The following is a 25,541-nucleotide window of genomic DNA, read 5'->3' as shown; positions in this document are numbered from 1 at the left end:
GGCTCAGTGGTTAAGAGCACTGGCTGCTCTTCCAGAGGTCCTGAGTTCAATTACTAGCACCCACATGATGGCTCAGTGGGATCTGGTGCCTCTTCTGTCAAGCAGGCATACATGCAAATAGAGCACTCATGTACATAAAATACATAAAAATATTTTTCAAAAGTCTATACTACAAAAGCCCTATTCAGTTGCTTCAAATAACTGCTTGCCAACAACTGTTGCTCTTGCCTTTTAACAGGGGCTATTGGAACAACTTTCCCTACTTCCTGTTTCCTGCTGATAGATGCGCTCCTTTATTGATACAGACGTAGACGGATGCCTGCAAAGACCAATACTCTTCGCCTCTCTACACTGCTGGCTAATCTGGAACTTCTATCAGATCAAGCTGGCCTTGAGTGAGCAGAAATCTTGCTTCTGCCTCTGGTGCTGGGCCTCAGGCACGCACTACCACAGCCTTTCAGTTTTCTGTAAGAGCGTCCCTCATTTCCTTTCTGTCCTCCACAAAGACGGCCTTTACAGTCCACGCTCCTACTACCCAGGCACACTCCCAATTTCCAAATCATTCCTGACTTCACTGAGCTAAATGCGCTCCTTGTTTATAAGGTGTAATTTACCCATCATGTCTTCAAAAGCCATTTAGTTTTAGGCAGTTTCATACAAATGTGATAATTATCATCCCACTGGTTTAATTTTAGAAGAAAAGAAAGGAATTCCTCTGCCTGTTTTCTGAATACTGAGATTACCACCATGCCTGTTTTTTTGTTTGTTTGTTTGTTTTAAATTCTCCTTTAATGAAAACACATACACAACAAAAGAGAAAGGGGGGACCAGAAAAAAAAGGGGAGCCCTAAAAACCCAATAAAGGAGAATGTATAAGAGAAACAACAGTAAGTTGCCCTGATAAATAATTATATAGTGGATCTAAGGCCAGGCCTAGTGACACATTCCAGTAATCAAATCACAATGCTGGACGGTGAAGTAGGTGAATTCTGAATTTGCTCTCCAACTGAGTTACACACATACACACACAAGCACAAAGGGAAAAAGGGGGGTGGGAGAAAAAGAAACAGCGGCTGAGGAGATAAGGGCTCTGGGTGACCCCAGGGCTGCTTGGGAACACTCATTAGCTCAGGCGGTGCCTGGGTGCCTCATGAGTGGTCTCCCTGCAGGTCTCACTTACACAGACAACCGAGGAACTAAACACCAACCAGGAACTGGAAGATGAGTCAGAGCAGAAATCAATGACACCAAGGGAAATCCTGTGTCCCAGTGAGCTTTGACACAGTTAAATTGATTTCATTATTTCTGCTAAAAATTACTAACTCACATACCTCCTTCTGTCATTTTTAAGCAAATATACAAGCTAAGCATTACTTTTCTATCCTCAAAAATATGCATCAGTGTAACGAGAAGGAAGAATTATTGACAGTGAAGGCAGCATGGGTTAGTTAGTCCAAAGATCTAGGTTTGAATCCTGGCTTCATCACTTACACTGTAAGATGCTGGTGCACTCTTTAAACCTCAGCCTCCTTCCCTGTAAAGGAAACACTTCTTCCAGAAAATCACTACTAAATGACACAGCTAAGTAAACAGTAGCTTTGACAAAGTGTAAACATTTGCCTATTTATTGTATAATTAACACTATTTGTGGTATACTTACAAAATACCAAGTATTTTGGAAATTACAGAAGATGCCAGTCCCTTAAAGAGTATCTAGTACCACTAAATCGGACACAAATACTGACACACATACACAAAAACCTTACATTAAGTGCTATAAGTTCAAAGGAAGCAAGTGAAGACTACGGAAATCAAGAAAGATAAGGAAGAGAAGATAGACTACAGTTATAAAGGGGAATAATGGAACAGGAAGGGTTAATGAGGAGGGGAAAGGAGGGTGGGGAAGAGGAAAATACAGGAAGGATAACGAACACTAACGAGCTTTTGAAAAGCTATATGGGAACCTACTAATGTAGAAGCTTTCTAAAATATATAAATAGAAAAAACAGAAAGAGTTTATTAAATAGAGTTATCCCATAACAGGGTGAAAACACCCAACTAGATATCACAGGCTTCTAAATAAAAGTCCCAGTAGCAGGAATAGATTACTTCCCGTAGAGTTGCTAGCCAATGGGGTCCCACAGACCCCCAAACATTACAGGCTGTTGCTATTGCTCTGAGCTGCCATCCAGAGCTTGATGATAAAACCCTATTGCAGCTGGGCATGGTGGCGCACGCCTGTCATCCCAGTACTCAGGGAGGCAGAGGCAGGAGGATCGCTGTGAGTTCAAGGCCAGCTTACTCTACAAAGCAAGTCCACAACAGCCACAGCCACATAGAGAAACCCCATCTCAAAACAAAAACAAAACAAAACAAAAAGCAAAAGCCAAAAAAAGACCCTATTTCAGAAGAGACCACTTACCTGAGTCATGAACAGAAACCAAGTGGGTACTGACCGGTGTTTACTGGCTAGCTTTCATAACAATAGAAGGTAGTATGCGCGTTACTGGATAAAAAAGCATTCGTTAATTTCACCCTTTCATTCATTGCTTTCAAGCTACACTAACAGCCTTCCTGTGAGACATGCCTACTGGTAGAATAATGACAGAAATGTTATGGGCGTAATCAATCACTTTCTGATTGGATTTTTTTTTTCAAGACAGGGTTTCTCTGTGTTGCCTTGGCAGTCCTGGACTCACTTTGTAGACCAGGCTGGCCTCAAACACACTGAGATCCGCCTGCCTCTGCCTCCCAAGTGCTGGGATCACAGGCGTGCATCCCACACTGACTGGATTTATAACCAACTCTGAGATGGAACCCATTGCCAGAATCAGCAAGGAGGAGGCCAAGAATCAGCAACCAGATTGCCACAGGTCCTAGGGAAGAGACTACTATTCCGCTAAATGGACATGGTAGAAACACGACTTCTAATGCCCTATTGCTGTCTACAGACGTCAGTGCACCTCACAACCATCAAAGGCAGCTTCTTTCCGTGTGTGTCAGCTAACACGGAGGCCTACCTGTGGTCAGCATGCAGAGAATGGGAGACTGCAGAGTGCTCAGCCTTACATGGGCTGTCATTCCCCTCTCCTCACACCTCCGGGATCTTAGTGGAAGATGAGGTGGAAAGCCTCAGAGTCGAGGTGATGGATGGCTATGAGGAAAGTGTTTCCCAGATTCAGCATGGCAGCTGTGCGATTGAACTGGCAATGACGGTGACAGCACACAGGACCGTCACAAGCTCAAGACAGACAAATCCAGCACGGAGGCAGGTGGAAGTGGAAAGAAGTCCTGCCCTCAGCCGAGGAGATAGATGCTAGCATTTGAGAGCCGCTGGGAAACGGTCCATTTTCTTTAAGTGTGTGACACCTGGTACACAGACCATACTCTAGGGCAGGCCCCACAGCCAAGAACACAAATTAGATTTCGTGACAGAACAGATCTGGGAGGAGTTAGGGGGGAATCTGCTCAAAATACATCGTGTGAAGTGCTCAAAGAATTAATAAAAATATTACTTTTAAAAAGTCAAGAAAGAAGACAGGAAAGGCACTTAAAGCCTAAAGGATTTGGAGATAAGAACACTTTCATTTTGGGGGGTGGGAGGAAGATGTGTGTTGTCGGGGGCAGGACAGGACAGACCATAGTAACAAGTAGCCCAGAGCTGGTAAGTACTGGCTGAAGCAGCTGTTTAGAGAGGTTAAGGGTCAGGGCCTGAAATGTACACTGTGGCTAAACTAGGAAAAGTTACCTTCAGTGTGGATTCGGGGAACTGCTGAGGATTTTTGGACAGGAGGGTCCAAATGATTAAATCAGTGTTCTGAAAGACTAACCTGGTGAAAGAACGGGGTGGAGGAGGGGTCGGAGGAGAGGGCACAGGAACAAGTGTAGCAGTAGAGGCAGACATAAGAATTAAGAAAAAACAAGATTAGTGGCTGAGGTACAGAGGAGACAAAATTAATTCTTTTGGTCCAGGTGACAGATAAACAGAAAATAACAGAAGGAAAACCAAAGGAGAGCTTGGGGACTACAAAGAGGAAGCACTTACAAAACATTTGCTTTTGTTGTTTGTTTTCAGACAGTCTTTCATGTAACTTAGTTTGGCCTGGCGCTCCCGTGTAGACTGAGCCTTGCAACTCACAGAGATCTGCCTTTCTCTGCCTTAAGAGTGCTAGGATTAAAGGCACATGCTGCTACACACAGCAAGCATTTACATTTTGACAAAGCTGAGTTATCATTGACTCACTTAAAAATGGATCATAAACAGTTGGTAGTTACCTTGCATCTAAAATCGGATCAGGGCAGTGAGAAGATTGCTCTTAGTGGTTAGAGGCGACTACTGCCAAACCAGACAGCCAGACCCACATGATAGAAAGACAGAAAGGACTCCCGAAATTTGTCCTTTACTCCCCAGACCTGTACCATGGGGTGTGCTCAAGCCCAAGAACATATGGGCATGCGCACACGCCCACAGACTCTCCAGGAAATAAATGCAATTAAAAGTTTTATCCCAATACAGTAGAATAAACTTAAATTTGGACGTGAGTACTTGTTTATAGTTTCATTGACCACACAGCTGATAGGCAGGTGCCCATCAACAGCTCTGTATCCAGAGGTTGCAGAGGTGACCTGTCAGGCTATTCCATCAACAGCTTTGTATCCAGAGGTTGCAGAGGTGACCTGTCAGGCTATTCCATCAACAGCTCTGTATCCAGAGGTTGCAGGGGTGACCTGTCAGGCTATTCTGGCACTTAATTACCAGTTCTTTTGCAGTTATGTGAAGTCTCTGACAGCTGGTGTGGCGGCCGATGTCATAAACAAGATAGCAAGTGACGTGGGAAGAAGTCATCACAATTTTCTACCTGCAAAGATCTGGCCCATATTAAGAGGCAGGATGGGCTCCTAATAAATTTTGTGTTGTCTTTTTTGCAGAGTAGAAAGGATACATTTATTTCCTGCTCTGCAAGGAAACACTAGGCAAAGGCAGTACCAGGGGAACCTGTTTGTTTACTTAGGGCCAGCCTATCTAGTCCAAGCTGGCCTTGACCTCTCCATCACACTTATGCTGAGGTTAGAGCAGTATGATACCATGCCAGCATCCGAAACATACTTTTGGAAAACTGAATGAATGTATTAGGCCTCAAGACACTGGCAGAGACTGCAGGAAAGGTCTGCTGAGGTCGGAGGGTTCCTGAATTCCTCTCACTGCCCCAGGCCATCCTACCTATGCAGGGCCTTATATTTTCCCAAAGAATATTCCCAGCAGCTTTCCTCACCTCAGAGACTCCAAAATAAACACCCAGCTCAACAAAACACAAGCATTTATCAACCAGAACCCGCAAAGGAACTCCTTAACATGGCAGGATGTGCCCTTATCTAGGTCCAAAGCAGTGGCTCCTTAAACGCAGGTGTTGAGGCAATTTGAATATTTGTAGCTTGAAAACATTAGGCCGGCCCAACTGCAGTGAAGGAATTCTAGAACAACAAAACCAACCTACTCTTTAACCAGCCACAAAGACAGCTCAATCCATGCACACCCCCTTCATGCAGTTATAAAATTCCAAACGAAAAGCTGGGACGCCTGAAATCACATTTCACTTCCTGCAGCTGCTCCACAGCTCAGACCCAAGCAAGAACTCCGAGGAAATGAGCTCGGGGCCATATTAACAAAGGCTGGAAATCCCTGCAGCTCGCACTTCCCAGTTAGCGCGGTGGAGGACATGATGGCCCAGGCCGTTCTCATCAGGGAAGCCTCTCCACCTCAGAGTCAATCTATCTCACACCTGCGCCAGAAGGCAGGGCAGACCAGCTTTCCAGACCACGTCTCTCCAGACCACCTGTTCACTGTTTCACTGTGCTGTGATTCGCAAGTACAGGCTAGTAGAGGACTGTTGTCTTTTAAGTTAGCTTTTGTAAATCAGAAGCAGCGTAATGCACACTAGGAAGCCTCTCCAGAGCCCACGTGGGAGCTACGGAGCTGCATTACCTATCCCGCGCAGACATGGAACCACACCGCTTCAAACAGAAAATGGAGCACATTACCGATGGACACCCAGGTTTCAGGATGCTTTGTTTTCTTTGAGACAGAGTCTTACTATGTGACCCTGGCTGGCCTGGAACTCACAGAGTGCCACGTGGCTCTGCAGCCAGCACTTTTCAAAATACTCGCTTAAAGGAGACGTCCACTCTACAGTGATGTCCCCGATTGTTTTCATCTTATAACAAATGTAAGTGTATAGTTTTAAGGGAGATGCTACCGAAAGATGCTGCTCTGCAAGAAACCACTAAGGATGCACTGTCATGTAGCCTCTGTCTGCATCGCTCTTACCCTGAAAGTGCGTGTGCATACATCTAAGACAGCAGTTCTCCCTCCCTGCCGCTATGTGTGTGGTGGATGTAGGATCGAACACCTACAGGCGGAGGCCAGATGGTGGCACTGGATGTCTTCCTCTTCATCCCTACTTTATTAGTGTTTTCATTCCACCACATTTATTTATTTATTTACTTACTATGATTGTGTGTGTGCCTGTGTCTGTGGGTAATTGTGTGTGTGTGTGTATGACTGTGTCTGTGTGTGATTGTGTGTGTGTGTGCCTGTGTCTGTGGGTGATTGTGTATGTGTGTGACTGTGCCTGTGGGTGATTGTGTATGTGTGTGACTGTGTCTGTGGGTGATTGTGTATGTGTGTGACTGTGTCTATGGGCGATTGTGTGTGTGTGACTGTGTCTGTGGATGATTGTATGTGTGTGGTGTGTATGATTGTGTCTGTGGTGATTGTGTGTGTGTGTGTGACTGTGTCTGTGTGTGATTGTGTGTGTGTGACTGTCTGTGGGTGATCATGTGTGTGACGTGTGCATTCACATGTGTCTTGGCCTGTGTGTAGAGGTAAGAGGATGACTTTTGAGAGATGGTTTTCTCCTACCAGTTAGGTCCTAGGGATTAAACCCAACCACCTCATTTTGGGGCCAGGGCCTCTCACTGAGCCGGGAGCTCCCAAGCGCAGCTCAGCTGACTGCCCAGTGAGGTCCAGTGGTCCATCTGTCTCCACCTCCTACACCTGGACGTGGGTCTCCACATTCAGCTTCTCTACGTGCTGTGGAGCTGAACTCGAGTCTGCATGGCCAACACTTTACCACAACATAAAGTGTCAATTAAAAAATTTATAATGGCAATTTAAATCATACACAAAAGAGACAGAACAAGTAAGTCCCCAGGAGCTAACTAACTTTACCTGAGAACTCAGGCCAATGTTGTGTTATCTGCAACTCCATCTATTCCACGCCCCCCCCCCCCCCACTTTAAGGTTATTTTCTTTCTTTACTTTTTTTTTTGAGGCAAGGTCATGTTGTCTAGGCTGTCCTGGACTCACTGTGTAGCCCGGGCTGCCTGACAACCCATGATCAATCCTCCTGCCTCGGCCTTTCTAGTGCTAGGACACACATGCGAACACCATGCGACCCTACTCAAACCCTCAATGCTCTTCAAGTCTTGCAGAACAATCACTGTATCACTGTAAACCTGACTGCTGAGACACTGCACCCTGCTCAGCATGTAGAAGCTTCACATCTCTGCCCTCAGACCCTAACGGAGGACAGGAGGTTCTCAATAGACTTTGCACAGCTGACACATCAAGAACGATTTGCTGCCTTTTCTTGCCTTCAACTGACAGCGCAACCCTCGGGCTGCAATTCCACACGCTCAGGTCACAGCGTCCCATTCTACTCTAGTCTTCAGAGCTGCACCTTCAGCTCTGCTCCATGGGAAGATCTGGCCTTTTACTACATAAAGGAGCTGCTTGGCAACAGAAAACCTTAACATCAAAGCGCTCCAAAGGGACACTGCCAACCATCCGTCCAGCCCTCTCTGTAAAGATCAGGAAGCAGAAACGGAAGCAGCAAGGTAACTTTTTCATGATTGTAGAGAAATTTGGGAGCTGGAGAGACTGCTTTGTGATTAAAAGCTCTCAAGGAGGACCTGAGATGCTTCTAAACACCATCTATAACACCAGCTCCAGGGGGAACATCCCCTCTGGCCTCTGCCAACACCTGTACTCGTGTACACATTCCCACAAACATACACACTGCTTAAAAATTTTTAAAGATTGTTAAATAAGCTGATATTTGCAAAATACTAAAATGCTATTTATTCCTTTGTTTGCTCATTCATTCATTCATTCATTCAGACTTTCAGACAGGATCTTACGTAGACCATTCTGGAGTGTAATATGTAGCAGAGGACGACCTTGAACTTCTCATTTTCCTGCATCCACTTCCAAAGTGCTAGGATTCCAAAGTGCATGAGCCACCAGACTTCTTATTAAATTTTAATCTCTTAAAGCCAAGATAATCCAATGTGGAAACTGTCAGAAGTCCTGTGCATACTTACCCTTTATTAACTAGAGAAAATATCTTATTAAATTTCTTAGCAACCAGTAACTCCTAAACTTGACTTTATCCCTCAGCTTCTGGCATTTTCACCCACATGTGCCTCCAATCAAGCACCCCTCTCAGATCTGCCCCTAAAACGTTCTCCATACCTAAAACCCACGAATGCACCGCGAGGAGAGCAATCAACGACATTCCTGACCTGGTAAAGCAAAATTCATGGCGACATTAAAAGGTAAGCACAGAAAAAAGCACATTTGTTTCTAATCAGATCTCATCAAAGAGACTCAACTCTAGTTGGCAAAATTCCAGTAAAAAGCAGCTGGATAAATGACTCAGTGGTTCAGAGCACTAGCTGTTGTCCAGAGGATCCAGGTTCAATTCCCAGCACCCACAGAGTCTTACAACTGTGGGTCACTCCAATTCCAGGAGAGCCAATGCCCTCTGTGTGGTGCACAGACATACGTGTATACATGCAATAAAAACTTTCAAAACTCCAGTAAAAACCAAGCGAGAAAGTATGAAGAACAATGCAGAAATACGAAAGTATTCCAAGAAGAAAGGCAGGCAGGTAGGCGAGCCCCGCCTCTGCAAGGAATGTCCCTATAGGAACGTGTCTGCTGTGTGAACGCCACCAAGGGAGGCTACTGCGAGGAGTAACTGGCCTCCTCTTAAGTTACAGGTGAAAGGATCAGACTAACTTTGTAACCTATATGTCTTCTAAAGCCTATAGTTTCCAGTTTTAGGTCCACGTTAAGCTAAAGCCTCTTAGTACCTTTCCAGAGAACGGAGGAATGTGACCCTATCTGTGAGGACAGATATAAAAAAGCAAGCAAGCAATGACCTTCACTCAGCAAAAAGAATGACCAGAGCCTTGTCTTCGAGATAGTGTTTCTTAGCAACGAACCCAGATGGCCTCAATCCTTCTTCTGAGTAGACTCTGACCTCCAGCCAAAAGCCCACAGCCCCAGTCTTCAAGGATAAGCTAAAACCACCCCCACCTTTAATTGCAGCTGCACCCACACTTGGCAGGACTGGCCAAGCTTGAGCACCTAAAACTAACCAATTACCTCACTTTACAGCTTCCTCATCCAATCCTGAATTGCCAAGACTGCAACTTCAAAATTCCTGCGCTTTGTCTTTTAAAAACCCAAGGCCTTTGTCTCCCAGTGCCACTCCTTGCTGACCAGCAGGGGTGACCCCATTGCACAATGGTCAAAATAAACCTCTTTCGAGTTTGCATCGAAAGACCCATCTCCTGAGTTCTCTTCATCCCTTCTCGAAATTAGGCTCATGCTGGGCCTAACCCAGGCTCCCTGCACTTACTGAGTTTACTGGTTACTTCTCCTTTATAACCAGAACTCTTTCAGTGACACCCTTGGTGACACAGAGATCACCTTCAGGTTTTCAACTGTGGAGTTCACCGGCTGACTGTTATGGGTGCACTGGGCACAATGTCCGTAAGTGAAAGCTAGTCACTCATGAATGGACATCAAAAATGAGTACATCAAAAGGATACGGCTTAGACAATGCAGAAGAACACAATTTCTTGGATCTTTAAATGCCATGAAGCTCCCCAAACTTAATATCACATTTTTTTCCTTTAATCTGGGGAAGGAAAATCCCATGTTTTATCTTAGAAATAGCAAGATCTCTAAACTCAGAAAAGAAAGTTCTGGGGACTGATAAAGAGCTCAATTTATATCATCTACAGTGTCCAGCTGCCCTTCAAACCACAGTTGGCATTTCTGCCCTGTAACTTAAAACGATTAAAGACAGACCTCTAGCCTCTGTAGAAGACTGAGTTCCGTGGTGCACACCTTTAATCCTAGCCCTAGGAGGCAGAGGCTGGCAGGTCTCTGTGAGTTCAAGGCCAGCCTGGTCTACATGGCAGTTTCAGGTCAGTTTCAAACATAAACAATGCCCTCCACCAAGATAAACCTATTTTGTTCTCACACTGCCATCTTGTTTGCAAGTCCTGCAAGTCGAGAACCATCAGAAGGCATCCCTTCTCTCAGTTAACTGAAGAGATTATCAAGCAAGATTGACAGTTTGATTTCGTTGTCACTGTAAGAATTCAAACAAATGTCCTGCATGGAATTTGCCTTCCCTTTTTCTCTCAGAAAAGAGAATCGCATGCTATTGAAATTATTTGAAAGTTTTGAATCGTCGGGTTACCAATGGCCTACTATATCTTCTTTGGCTGTCTCTTATAAATGTTTCTCTTTAGTGTGTGTGCACATAGGCCATGGCATTCATGCAGAGGTTGGAAGATAGCTCCACGGAGTCAGTTCTTTCCTTCTCCCATGTGGGTTTTGGGAATGGAACTCAGGTGGTCAGGACTGGTGGCAAGTGCCTTTCCCTGCGGGGCCACCCTGCTGTGGCTCCCACTCTAAGGCGCACTCGGATGTAAAGGTGTGTGGGGGTCAGAGGACAACACCAGAGGTTAGTCTTCACCCCTTCTGCCTTTTGTGACTGCCTCTTTGTTTTGCTGCTGTGAAAGCCTGGACAGCTGGCTTGGGAATTTCCAGGGAATTTCCTGTCTCCCTGTTCCCTTTCTGTAATACGGACCATTGCTCTCAGGCTTTCACGTGGATTCTGGAGATTTGAACTTTGGTCCTCATGCTTGGGACAGCCACCTCCTCTGCACCCTCCAGCTGTCTATTTTGACCGGAATTTTTTTGTTTGTTTGTTTTTTTTCTCCCCCCCCCCCTTTTGAGACAGTCTAAGATGGCTGTCAACTCTTTCATTAAAATGGTATTTGAGGAGCTGGAAACACGGCTCAGCAGTAGAGAGCACTTGCTTTTCTTGCAGAGAACCAGGGTTCAGTTCCAGCATCTGCGTGGTAGCCCACAACCTTCTGTTACTCTAGTTCAGTCTGATCTGACACTCTCTTGTCTTCTACAGGCACCAGGCACACAAGTGGTGCAGACATACACCCAAGCAAAACACTCATAAAAAAAAAAAAAAAAAGGTGATACTTGAAAGCAAGTAAGAAACCTACATCTCTCCCACAGCCACATCCAAAGCTAAAAAGAAGCAGTCCTAGCTGGGCACAGTAAAGAATAACCTGTAATTTCAGCACTCAGAAGAGAATGGCAGGTCCACGTAGCTTGAACTACATGGTGAATTTGAATCTACATGGGCTATTGAGTGACAACAAACTAATAAGAAAAAAAAATTAAAGCCATCCACTGTCACATAAACACACCCTCTCTGCATATTATAATTCTACAGTTCAAGACATTTCAGCTCCAAGGCAGCACCAGTATCCCCGAAGAATAATGCCCCAAGGAAAACCAATCGGGACCTTTCCACAGCAGCATCAGTTTTTGGCAGACCAGGAACACAGTTCCTGTTGTCAAGGTCAGCAAGCACCCATTAAACAGGCTTCGAAGAAGCTCACTGACTGGACGAGACCAAGATGAGCATCTGTTGAGGGCGCTAGAGACAAGGTTTCTGCTCGCCTCGCTCCTAACTGATGCTCCGGACAGTGCTATTTTAGAAAGTGGTCTATTAAGCTGTATAATTAAAGAGACTTGCAAAGATAACTAAAGCAGTTCTTTCTCACTGACACTATTTACTTTTTTGTTTTGAACAAAATTTCCATAAAATGTGCCAACGTGATAGTTCTCATTTTAAAGGTCATCAGAGAACATTTCTAAACCAGAAACAATAGTTACATAAAGCGGCTCTCAAGTTCTCCCTGTGTACATGTGCGGAATGTGTCTGCCTTTGTGGTATAATACGTGAGTATCTGTGCAGGCCAGAACTGCACACACACAGAAGATGCGCATGGGTGCTGTCCACTGCTGCTTCCCCACCTGCTCTGTGCGGCAGGGTCTCTCACTGAGCCTCAAGTGGACTGCCCGCATCGAGTGCCAAGAATCCACCTGTCTCCACCCCTCCCAGTGGCTAACATACACTGCCATGCCCCATTCTTATTTGGATCCTGGGGATCTGAACTCGGGTCCTCAAACTTGCAAAGCAAGTACTCTGTCCACTGAGCCACCCTCCCAATGCCCCAATAATTTATAAGACCACAAAAAGGTTTGAAACCAAAAAATTTTAAGAAATGCTATTCCAAAGTATTTTAAATATGCAGGAAAGCATAATTTTAAAAAGAAATACACACACACACACACACACACGTATGTGTGTAGAGAGAGAGGTTTCTCTGTGTAGCCCTAGCTGTCCTGGAACTCGCTCTATAGATCAGGCTGGTCTTGAACTCACAGAGATCTACCTGTGCGGTTCCCTCCCAAGTCTCCCAAGTGCTGGGATTAAAGGCATGCTCCACCATCTTTTGGCTAGGAATATTTTTTAAGGTAAGAGAAACAAAGAAACCTACTTAAAGGTGAATCTGTAAGTCTGAAGGTGGTGGCGCACGCCTTTGATCCCAGCGTTCTAGAGGCACAGGCAGGAAGATCTTTATGAGTTCCAGAACTGCCAGGGCTACACAAAGAAACCCTGTCTTGAAAAACTGGAAAAAAAAAAAGTTAATCTGTAATAGGTCGAGTAACTGCTAGATTTGTCAAATTAATCTGACAGGCAAAGGGGAAATGAGTGGGGACATAAATGAAACAAGACAGCATCACTGAAAAGGTGGTCCACTTTACTAGTCTCTCTACTTTTGCACGTTGAATGTTTTCCTTAATAAAATTAAGAAATTTTAATTATTTGTTTGTTTCTGAGGCACTCTTACGTATCTCTATCTCAGACTGGCTTTGTAGTCACTATGTAGCCAAGAATGAGCCATGAATTTTTGATGCTCCTGCCTCTACTTGCTGAGACTGCAGGTATGTGCTACCATGTCAAGTTTATAAACCTAGGGATTAAACCCAGGGCTTCTCAAGTACTAGTCAAAGGACTAGTCAAACGCTCCACCAACCAGCTCCATTACCAATCCTAAAGGCCTGGATTCTTATGTAAGCAGTTGCCTGCTGAAAGAAAGAAATAAAATGGACTGTAATTTACTTATTTATTTTGTTAAGAATAAAGGATGAAGCCTGGCAGTGGTGGCACAGACCTTTAACCCTAGCACTCAGGAGGCAGGCAAGCAGATCTCTGAGTTTGAGATCAACCTGGTCTATAGAGTGAGTTCCAGGACACCAGGGCTACACAGAGAAATTCTGACTCAAAAACAAACAAAAGGCTATCCAGAGAAACCCTGTCTCAAAACAAAACAAAGGATGAGCATAGCTTGGTGACCCATGGCCCTTCACTCGGGAGGCAGAGGATCCCTGTGAGTTTGAGGCCAGCCTGGTCTACAGAGTGAGTTTCAGGACAGCCAGGACTATGTCGAAAGACCTTGTCTGAAAAAGGAAATGAATAGAGGACGAGTCAGGTGTGGTGGGCATACACCTATAAACCCAGCATTGAGGAGGAATCAGCAAGAGGACTGTGGGCCTCCATGCCTGACCCAATTTTATTTTTTCTTTCTGGTCTTCACTGATGCCCACACAATTAGTCTTGGGTTAAATTACTCAGAGTTCTGCTTTGCTCAGTTAAAATCCACACCCACAGCCCTCTCTTTACCTCCTACCACCCACTAACTGAAAACAAAACGCCAGACGCCTGTCAGTGTGAGAAACTTTAACCGGACTGACCTGCCCAGTAACCTGGTTATCACGTTACTCTATTGCCACCTGGTGGCTGCACCATCTAAGTGCAGCAGACGAACATTTCTTACAGGAGGTGTGGTTGGCAGCTCACACTTAAAATCCTGGCAGTCGGGGAAGCTGATGCTGGCAGCTTGTCACGCATTCACAGCCAGTCTGGGTACACTTAATATTAGGCCACCTCGACCAAAGACTAAATTTATGCCCAATGAAGTAGCGCACACCTTTTATCCCAGCACTTGGTGGTGAGTTCAAGGCCAGCCTGGTCGACACACTGAGTTCCAGGATGGCCAAGGCTATACAGAGAAACTTTGTCTCAAAAACAAAACAAAAGAACAACAACAAAAAAACCTCCAAAGTAAAATACAACAACAATAACAAAATCCCCAGCCAGGTGGTGGTGGTAAATTCCTTTAATCCCAGCACTAGGGAGGCAGAGGCAAGCAGATCTCTGTGTTCGAGGCCAGCCTGTCCTACAGAGTAAGTTCCAGGACACAGGGCTGCATAGAGAAACCCTGCTTGGAAAATCAACAAAACCAAAAAGCAAACAAAAGACTGCTTGTGTCTCAAAATTAATTAAAAACAGAAAAACTGAGCTGGGCATGGTGGCGCACGCCTATAATCCCAGCACCCTGGGTGGCAGAGGCAGGTGGACTGCTGAGCTCGAGGCCAGCCTGGTCTACAAAGTGAGTCCAGGACAGCCAAGGCTACACAGAGAAACCTTGTCTGGGGGTGGGGGGAGAACAGAAAAACTAAAAGTTGCCTTTTTGCTCTTAAATATTTAGAGATGTTCTCTCTCTACCCCACAGAAAAGCTGCTAAGCAGTAAGATTCATCAAAACCTCACATTACAAGGGGTCATGATCAGACCCAGCTGCACTTGAAAGTCAGCTGGAAGCTTTGGAAAACCCTAACACCTGGACCTCTCCAGGCCAGGGGAGTTAAAGTAGGATATTTAAGCTAGGAAGGGAAAAAAGAGGGGGAGGAGAACAAAATGTTTGGGAGAGGGCTGTTTCTGAAGCTGGCCCGGGGTGGGGGGTGGGGCTCATCCCCTTGGCAACACCGTGACCTCACACTTCTAGTTCCCAGGACTCTGAGAGGGTGGCTTCTGTTATTTAAAGTCACCCAATTTGTGGCATTCTGTGTGGGCAGTCACGGGAAACTAACAAAGCACAAACAAGACTTGCAAAATAACATGTAACATGACTTTTTTTTTTTATTTTATGTATTGTCAGTGTGTGCCCAGGTGCCCACGTGAACCATGGCACATGTGCAGAAGTCAGAGTCAGTCCTTCCTCCTACTGTGTGAGTTCTGGTGATCAAACGCGAGTCGTTGGGCTTGGTGGAAGCACCTTTATTGGCTGAGCCATCTTATCAGCCCCTATGGCTTTAGCTTTGCTATGCTGCCATGTGGGTGCTGGGAAGTGAACCCAGGTCCTCTGGAAGAGCAGCTCGAGCTCTCAGGCACTGAATCATCTCTCCAAGGCTTAGTCAACAATTTTATCTTCACTGACGTCTCTTCGTTCTGTGAACAGGCAGAGGTGGGTTTCCTGCCTTCTTGGCCCTAGCACTCTCTAGACACGAAGATCCCATCTCATTCTTAAGAAGCATTTCAAAAGCAGATTTATTCTGAATGTGTTCCTTCTGCCGCTCGCACCTGGCTGAACTTGGCCCTGACAGTACTGCCTAACCTGCATTCCTGTGGCCATCAGTGACCTCTTGGTTGCTAAGTCACTGTTTATCAGTCCTCTTCTGACCTCTTTGGAGTCTCTGACACTGCCCTGAGCACTGTCCTGTCCGCTAAGGGATTCTCCGACCTTCCTTCCATGTTGCTGTTCCCAGACACCCCAAAAGGCTCTCAAATGAACCCACTGAGCTTCCCTCTCTTTCTGGATGAGCCCAGGCATTCTTAGGATTTAGTTTACTAAACCTCCAACATTAACTCTCCTTTCAGAGCTTCATCTGTGCCCTCGCCTTCTCCTTGCACTAAAACTTAGTATCAGAAATTGAAGGACCACCCTCTCCTCAAACATGTTTCTGATCAGGGCTCCTCCAGAGAGAGGGAAGAACATTAAGAGGGGAGGCATCCATTTCAGGACCCATTTCAACATTTGTACACCCTCTATGTTCCTCCGCAGGCACTGGAACAAATCATATGCCGGGCTGTCCCCAAAAATGTTCCTAAAGAGAAGCAACTCCTTAGACACCCCTGCTAAGCAGTTCCCCACCCTCTAGGATTTCAATCTTACCCCATCAACTCATTCTGCAGTTGGGGGTTGGTCTTGTACATTGTGTGTTCAGATTCTGATTTCTGTGCCCCAGATCAGGTTGCAGTACAGACATGAGCATTGTCATGATTGTTGAAGAATGTCCTGTATCAATGTTGTGTAAAGAGTGTTCCCCAGCTAGCTGATTGGTTAATAAAGAAACTGAAGAGACAATGACTGAGCAGAGGAGACAATAGGCAAGATATCCATTCCCAGTCTGGGGGACTTAGGGAGAGAGAAAGAGAAAGAGAGACAGACAGACAGAGACAGAGAGATACACAGAGACAGAGACAGAGAAAGAAAGAGACAGAGTGCAGAAGGCCATGAGGACAAAGATGGAGCAGGAGCAGTCAGGGTGAGACTAGAGGACAGGTGACAGGCATGTGGCTGGGAAGTAGGCCAGGCTAGCATAGTCAGGTTAGAATAGATGAGAATCTGCCCAGCTATAGTGCTCTGAAGCTTATTAATAAATGCAACAGGTCTTGTCTCATTATTTGGGAACTAAAGCTGGCATAGAAAAAAACCCTTTAATTCAACATCCTGCCCAGACAACAAACACAAGACCAACCACAGACACAGGCCTTCTCCTCCCACTGCTCCTTTAAACTCATATTTGTCTCCTTGCTTCTGCTGAGGCTTCTGACATTCACCTATGCCACAGGTTGGCAAATGTTTTCTTTAAAGTGCCAAATGGTAAATATTACAGCTCGGCAGGGCATATGGTCTTAAGTAGCTACTCAATTCTTCAGGACAAACACAAATCGAAAATTGTACATAAATAAATGATGTCATTTGTGTTCAAAAAAAATTTTTTTAAATAATTTATTTAATTTTATTTTATGTACATTAGTGTGAAGGTGTCAGATCCCTTGGATTTGGGATTACAGACAGTTGTGAGCTGCCATGTGGGTACTGGGAATTGAACCCAAGTCCTTTGGAAGAGCAGACAGTGCTCTTAACTCTCCAGCTCCTCCAACAAATTTGTACAGACAAGTAGCAGCCTGATCTGCTCTGTGATCCACAGTTTGCTGACCCTTGATATGCGTCATTCTATACCTTTCCTTCTTTGCTACTCACTGTGACAGACACTAGCATATTGAATTACTCACTCAGTTTTCATCTCCAATGTAAGTAAAAAAGCAAAATGCTGGCACATCACAAGTATTTCATAGATGTGTAATTATTACTTTAAAGTATCATATAGGGAGGGCAGTTATGGTGGCCCCTGTCTTTAATCCCAGAACTCAGGAGGTAGAGTTCAAGGCTAGTCTGGTCTACATAACAAGTGCAGGTTGGCAAGGACTACTCCCATAGGTTGTCCTCTGAGCTCCTTATTTGCTTGTTTCAAGGCAGGGTTTCCCTGTGGACCCCTCAGCTGTTCTGGAACTCTTAGACCAGGCTAGTCTCAAACTCAGAGAACCAATTGCCTCTGCCTTCAGAATGCTGGGATTAAAGGTGTGTTCCACCACACCTGGCAGAAGCTCTGTCTTAGAGAGAGAGAGAGACTTTGAAGAGGGAAGTTGATGGAGAGAAGGAAAGATGCAGATTATCATAGAGGACTAACAGCCCAATAGTACCGACTGACATGCAGAAGACCCCAGGTTTGATCCCTAGAACCGAAAGGAAAAAATAAATAAAGTGAAATCAGTCTCATCCACGGACACTCTCGACGTCTCTGTGTATGAGCTGCTGGCATTGCAGGCTCTGTCTGTCCAGCCCTATCTGGCTTTTGTTAGCACCTGCACTCCACACACACTTTCTCTAAAATTCAACTCGGGGCAGCACTGACGGAACCCTGACTGTCACGGCTATGCTCTCTATGCTCTTCAACTTCAAGGAGCTCCTGGTCCACTCCTATTCCTATCACCTCCAAGCCCACGAGCTCACACCATCCTCATTTCCTTCCTCATTAAACACAGTCTCATTCACCCAGCCACCTTCTCACCTACATCTCAACTCTTATTTTCCCATTTCCCTCAATTGTACCAGACTAGAAAAATCTTGCACCATCAGATTCACTTGTCTTTTCTGTTCCTATACAGATGGCCTAAGACTTCTGAAAACGGCTTGTTGTGATAGATCGATGCCATTGGTAATACATCCTCCAGCCTCAATTCGGGCACCAGAGCAATACATTGATTCGTTGTTTCACAAATGATCCAACCTTCTAGGACTTTAACTCTTCCCGAAGGCTACCATCATTTTCTTTCCTTTAAGTGAACAATTTGCTTCCTGCACTTCAGAGAAACTACAAGTCTGAACAAAAGCACCAAGTTCATCATGTCATCTGTTCACCCACCTTACCCCTCACCCTTAATTCCTCGTTCCAGCTCAGAATGAGTTGGTCTCACTCCTATTCAATGGAAGTGCTCTAAACCCATTCCTGCCTCCCTCTCCTGCAGATTGAGACCTGAATCAATCCAGCCAGTGAACCACAGCCACACTTCTTATCCCGAGCTTTCGGACTTTGTGACTATAACAGGCCGAGAGGTGCATGACATACATGATGTCAAGCAAAGTTCCCAGAGAAAGGAGGGGGGGGAGGGAGGGAGGGAGGGAGGGAGGGAGGCAGGAAAGAAAGAAAGAAAGAAAGAAAGAAAGAAAGAAAGAAAGAAGAGCTGCACCTATGTTCAACATTCTAAAAGGCTGACTGACTGATTAGAATTCCAGTGATTATGGAAAGCAGGAATGTTGAAGGTCCAGGGCTGAATTATCTTGGGCTATTTTAACCCTCTAAATAGCCATTTACTGTCCACTTCTGCATGTGATCTAACATCCTTGTGACTATTAGGTAAACACTTTTGGAAACAAACACCTCTCTTCCACCAGCTGTCACCAGGGCACCTGAGGCCTGTAACAGAGACCTCCCCACTCCACTGTAGCGTGCCTATGTGATGGTTCCACTAGACAGTTTTTATGACTTTTTGTTTTGTTCCTCTAAAAATGTAATGAAACAGCTACCACACTGGAAAATGGAATTTGGGGTAACTTGAATCTACATTCCCAGATCATAATTGATTCCATAATTAACATTCTCTTTAAAATTCATTTTTTTCATTGACAGTAATCATTAAATACACATTGTAGCTATTATTATTTTCTAATAGTTTAAGCCTCTTTTACCATAAGAATTAGGGCACAAGGAAGAGGAAACGATACTAGTAAAGAGCCAAGGAAAAACTTATGTCCCCAAGCTCTATGAAGAGAGTTGGCAGCTCTGTGAGTTGGGCTGACTCAACACGTCAAATCCTTTTGCTAGTCACAGCACTTCCTAGAACCTGGAAGCATCAGGATCCAAGGGGAAGATTTCATCTGAGTTCAAATCAGCACAGAAAAATGAACAACACTTCCTTCTATTCATTTAGAATAAGTAAGTATTTAAAATGAATCCCTGCACTGTGGAGCTGTTGGTAGTATGAAGCAAAAGAATCCACTTAGGAGAGCTCCATGACTGGGGAGTGCCTGGGATAGGGACGGACAAGTGTCAAAGGATCAAGGACCATTTGAAGGGGCTCCCACTAGCCATGTCAGGGAAAATCAATATAAATGACAGCAATGGATCCCAACACAGAGTTATGAAAGAGTCCTATGTCTACATTGGTGACAAAAAAAAAAAAAAAAGAGAAGAAATATTTCATACAACATAATGCCAGTTACTAGATGTTGGAAGAACTGAAATAATGACAAAAGCACCTCTTTGCAATTTCAAACTGGGGATCATTTCCATCATGTTTAAAACCACTGGATAAAAGGGTAATGGGTGCCATGCTATCAGCATGGGCTCACGATGTTACCTCACAGGCTACTTATTAACCATAGAGCGGGAAATGTGCCTTCATACAGAGAGATCTGTCAATCACTCTCTTCATCGAGTGATCAAACAGCCTCAGAGACTGGGACTTGGAGCTTAGTGGTAGAGGGCCTGCCTGGTATATGTGCAGGAGACCCTGTTTCTATGCCCAGTGTCATAGAAACAATACCCTGCCCCACACAGGTGAGCATCAGCAACAGAGGGAAGAAGCATATGGCATATAGCATATTCAAAGGCCTTTGTACCAAACTGCTGCAGAGTAAACAGTTAAATAGCCTACAGTCTTAGCCAAAGACCAAAATAACATCTAGTCTTGTTTGAAATACAGAACCTTAGGCCTCATTCCCGACATCTCATTTAGAATTTGCATTTTAAGATATTCTTATGGTTCACAGATATGAAATTTGAGAAATCCATGTACCAAATTAATCATCTAGACTATAGGTTATCAAATCCTAAGTGGTCACATAAGTGATCAACATTGAATGTACCCAGCAGGTTTATGGATGGATGGATGGATAGATCGATTAGATAAATAGACAGACAGAGAATATACATATGTGTACATACATTTATGTATAGATATATAACAATAATTTTTAAAAATATTCATTCAATTTTATGTATGAGTGCTCTATCTGCATGCCAGAAGAGGGCATCTGATCCTACTATAGATGGTTGTAAGCCACCATGTGGTTGCTGGGAATTGAACTCAGGACCTCTAGAAGACCCCCAATAATAATAACTTTTAAAGATATATTTTTATTTTACGTGTATGAGTGTCTTGTCGACATGTGCATATGTGTTGTGTGTGTGTGTGTGCCAGGTGCTGGTGGAAGCCAGAAGAGGGTACCAGGATCAGAAGTTATGGGTAGTTTTAAGCTACCATATGGGTGCTGGGAACTGAACTGAGGTCCTCTGTAAGAAAAGGCCCACAAGGACAATAATGGAAGACAATGACGCCATAAATCTGAGATGGAGGGGCACAGGAAGAGTTGAAGGATGGGAGTGGGGCACGCTGGAGAGATGGCTCAGGGCTGAAAGCACTTGCTCTTGCAGAAGATCAGGCTCCGTTCCCAGCACCCACATGGTGACTCACAGCCACTCCAGTTCCAGGGGATTTGATGCCTTTCCTTTCCTCCGTGGGCCCCGGGCATGCATATGGTCCACCTCACCCGCTGGCCTCTTCCTAGTCCTTGTGACTAGTGTCAGCGGAACAGTCACAATCTTTCATTTATATATTCTCCATTGCTGTTTTAACTATAATGTAACCAAAACATTACAAGAGACTGCACGGCTCACAAAGCACAAAATATTTGCCAACAATTTTTTTCTTGTTGTTGGCCTCTGCTCTGGACAAGCAATCTGAGAACACCGTAACACCTGCCAGACTCACCTGAGGCGTCGTCTTCTTATATTGGTCGCCACCGTCTATCACATCCCTCATGAACTTTTCCTTGAGAAATTCATATTCTTCTGGGCTCAGCTGAATAGACTCAATGGCTCTGCCACAGCCTGAACACTGGCCACTGTAAGTGAAATGTTTTAGATTAAATAATGTCTTGGGAAATAACTTTTTTCCCAAAATGAGTAATTCCAAAGCACAAGGAAACAAAAATGTACTAATAATAATATTAAAACCTTTGTGATCATCACATTTGATTTTTTTTTTGTGTGTGTGTGTGAACTTGAAAATATTACCTATCAGCTTGCCAGAAAGCCCAGAAAAGACAACTGCTAGGCATCTAGATGAAAAAAAAATTTTTTTTGTTTTCTTTTTTCTGTATTTATTTATTTATTTATTGGTTTTTCAAGACAGGGTTTCTTTGTGTAGTCCTGGCTCTCTTGGACTCACTCCACAGACCAGGCTGGCCTCAGACTCACAGAGATCTGCCTTCATCTGCCTCCTGAGTGCTGGGATACAGGCGTGTGCCAACACCTCCTGGCTTGAAGATTTATTTTTAATTGCGTGTTTGTGTGAGTGTGTGGTGCATGTGCATGTGAGTGCAGGTACAGGTCGAGGGCGAAGATCACCTGAAACTAGAATTATAGCAGCTGTGAGCCACCAGCTATGGATGCTGGGAACTGATCCAGAGCTTACGGAAGGAGCAGGAAGAACTCTTCACCACTGCACCATCTCTCCAGCCCTTCCTATTTAAGTCAGTACCAACAGAACTTATCGTGTCTGAATCAAACAAATTGAAGACAAACAATGGTCTTTACCTTTTCTGGATTGTGGTAAACTGTCCTTTCCATTGTCTTCCAGGAATACTATAAAAAATGACAAACCAAATTATCAGAAAGTTAAAAATCCCTGCTGAACCTAATGACAGACAGCCACTGTATAACACTCTGTAAGGAAGAGCTCTGAGAAGTTCAGAATACTTTCTTGGGATGGCTTTCACAATGGCTTCTAGGCTGTGACCAGGGTTAAGGATGAGACAGTGTTCTATTAGATCCTTTTGGTTCATCTCTTGATATAAGCCTTCTTGTCCAAGTCTCATCTAAGGGTCATGATGGCACATGCTCTTTATTTCTAGTTCTGGAGGGCAGAGACAAGCATGTCTCTATGAGTTCAAGACCAGTCTGGTCTACACAGAGAGTTCCAGAACAGCCGAAGCTACAGAGACCTTATCTCAAACAAAACAAGAACAAAACCCATATCTAAATCTACTTTCACTACAAATATGCAAAAAGTAGACACATTCTTTAAATCACATTCTTAACTCTAACCTTCTTCAGAAAGCTGTTGACATGGCGCCTGCTTGGAGTAATTCCTCTCACTTCTTGTACTGCTGCTGCCTCATAAACCACTGCCAGGAATGGCATTCCCAGTTAAACTGAGCATGGCATCCTCATAGATATGATGCCAGATATACACACGGCTCTAGTGTAATTGGCGCCATTTAAAAATTACTTAGTGATTTCTTCACTCAATTGCCATATCTTTCCTCTTATATAAATTACCATTACCTCATATTGATTCTTGATTCCATCGCCCTCTTTCCTTCCCCAGTTAATTCATGACCTCATGACCTCACTCAAATCTAAAATTGCATTCAAACAATATCCCAGCCAGGCATTGGTGGTTCATGCCTTTAATCCCAGCACTTGGGAGGCAGAGGCAAATAGATCTCTGAGTTCAGGGCTAGCCTGGTCTACAGAGCAAGTTCCAGGACAGCCAAGGGCTACAGAAAAACAAAACAAAACAAAAACACAAATGTACCTATTTTCAATCTTAATTCCTTTCCCATCATCTCTTTTCGTGGTTTTGACATGAATATCTAAAACTCTACTGGAAAAACAGTATATCTGAAAACAGAAGAAGACAGATATGGTAGCTCACACTTGTAATCCCAGCACTCTGACAGGTGCAGGAGGTGGAGGCAGGTGGGTCACTGTGAGTTTGAGCTATACAGAAACCTTGTCTCAAAGAAAAAAAGAAAAAAGAAAAAAGAAAAAAAAACCCAAAACTCCTTGGTATTGCAAGATTTTCACACTCTCACTCCTCTTCTGATACTCAATAAGTATGTTAAGATAATTAGACACGATTGCTACCTAAAACGTGATATGTAACAAAAAGAGAGAAAAGAAGGAATGAGCTTTTAGGAAATGGCCTGAAATAAAGTAATGGTGAAGAAATGAGAATAAATGAGTGAAGCAATGAACAGTTATCTGATTAATAACAAGAGTCAAAGCAAAGGGGAGTTTGGCCAAACAAGAAAAGATCCAAAATAAACTGGAAGGATGTTTTTCCATTTAATGCTTGCACATCAGGATTAATCAGGAACTGGCCATCCATTCCAATCATTCCATGTGATGAAACACAGGGATTACAGTCTAAGCCCAGTACATTATTTCAGTCAGCACTTTTTAAAGCTTGAATATGATCACTGGGTAAAGGGCTTGCGGCACAAGCAAGATCTGAGTTGAGATCCCCATGTACACACCTGGGACAGCAGCCTGAACCTGTCACCCCAGCAATATGGGAGTGGAGTCAGGCAGATTTGGGGCTTATTACCTCGGAGTCTACACAGACTCTCTCTCTTAAAAGTACGGTGAAATTTGATAAAAACCAAAACAAACAAAACAAAAAACCCAAAGTCAACCTCTCTTCTTCACACATGCATCTGCTCAACACCCAAACCCTTTCACACCTTTTTCTTGTTGTAATGTTGCCCATTATTCATGTTAGATGCCTCAGAAAATAAAATACTAGTTCTAAAAGGAAGACACCTCTTTATATAAAAACAAAAGGTGCTCTATAATTCCCTTTTATGTGACAAGCAGAGATTAACACAAATTATTCCTACTACTTTCTTAACAGAATCTTTTGTCTTAAAGGAGAAACAACTCATATCAAGACGGGAAAAGGCATAACCCGAATAACAGGAGTCTCAGCAACTAACAACACAAAAAAAGGGACTAGTTTTAAAATATAGGTACTAAGACAAAACACATATACAAAATCAAAATTACCTTTCAAACCATGTTTTTATACTGTGTGCAAATGACTCTCCAGGATACAGCTGATTGTTCCTTAGATACAAAAGAATGTCCAGTAGCTTGTTTGAATAGTGATCATCATTTAGGTCTTTGCCAAAATCAAAGAAGGCTTTTAAAGTTTCCATCAGAGGAATGAGATTATGCCCTAACAATTCCTGATACAAACTCCAAGCCAGGTTCACATCTTGATGAAGGAGGGCTCCCTGTATACAGTCGTCATAGTTCTTTCTTGAAGGGGTCATGACTTTTTTAAAGTCTTCTAACAGCAGCAAGGCCTCTCTCCATCTGTCTGAGCGGATTAATCCACGCATGAGAAGGGTATAACCCTCAGATTCTAAAGTCTTGTACCTGGCTTTCATGATTTCATAGACATCAATAACTTCCGATGTCTCCTTATGAAAGACACAGAGATACAAATACCTGACGAGTAAATTATATCCCACAATGCCATTGTTCTTCGCTGCTACCCATGCCAGGAGAGACTTAGCCACGTCTACAGAACTACAGCTGCGCACCATCTGTGAAATGACCCAGGCTTCAAAATTGGCCTTTCCTTTAAAATCTTCTTTAAGTTTATCCCACTCTTTGGAACTCAAAGGTTTAGTTGGAAGTTGGATAGTGCTTCTCACAGGTGGCGAGGCAGGATCCCCATTCTGAGGGTTACTATTTATGTGTGACCTCTTCTTAGCTGCTCCAGCAGCAAAATAATGAGGAGCCGAAGAATCGTGCTCATTTCTGTCACTTCCTTTCTTGAGTGCTCTTGCCTTGGTAATCAGCAGATTCATTGCTTTGCTATTTGGAGGGGACGTGGGTTTAACAGAAAACCATCTCTGTTGGTTCCTGGTGACACAGTTAACCGTGAGGAAAAAGGGGACAGAAGAGGTCGCAGGGCCTAACTTTGGGCTGCTCTTCCAAAGTTTCGGAAAGCTCCGAAAACCAGACAAATAGAAGGTCAT

General features: G+C 44.1%; 1 protein-coding gene across 2 annotated transcripts in view; it reads right to left on the bottom strand.

Annotated features, from left to right (window-relative positions):
• Window positions 1-25,541, bottom strand: part of Prorp (protein only RNase P catalytic subunit) — an 82,638-nt gene extending 57,097 nt beyond the window's left edge. The window contains exons 1-3 of one of the 2 annotated variants that reach the window (XM_060387505.1): window positions 24,559-25,541; window positions 22,303-22,350; window positions 21,476-21,608 (exon numbers count right to left, since the gene is read on the bottom strand). In XM_060387505.1, the coding sequence (XP_060243488.1) occupies window positions 21,476-21,608; window positions 22,303-22,350; window positions 24,559-25,541 (1,164 nt within the window). The remainder of the gene's footprint in view (window positions 1-21,475; window positions 21,609-22,302; window positions 22,351-24,558) is intronic. The other variant, XM_060387506.1, reaches the window with a different exon arrangement.

The sequence above is a fragment of the Meriones unguiculatus genome, chromosome 7, assembly GCF_030254825.1.
Source record: "Meriones unguiculatus strain TT.TT164.6M chromosome 7, Bangor_MerUng_6.1, whole genome shotgun sequence".
Taxonomy (NCBI): Eukaryota; Metazoa; Chordata; class Mammalia; order Rodentia; family Muridae; genus Meriones; species Meriones unguiculatus.
The sequence above is the reverse complement of the archived record's forward strand: the minus strand, read 5'-3'. Positions and strand labels throughout refer to the sequence as shown.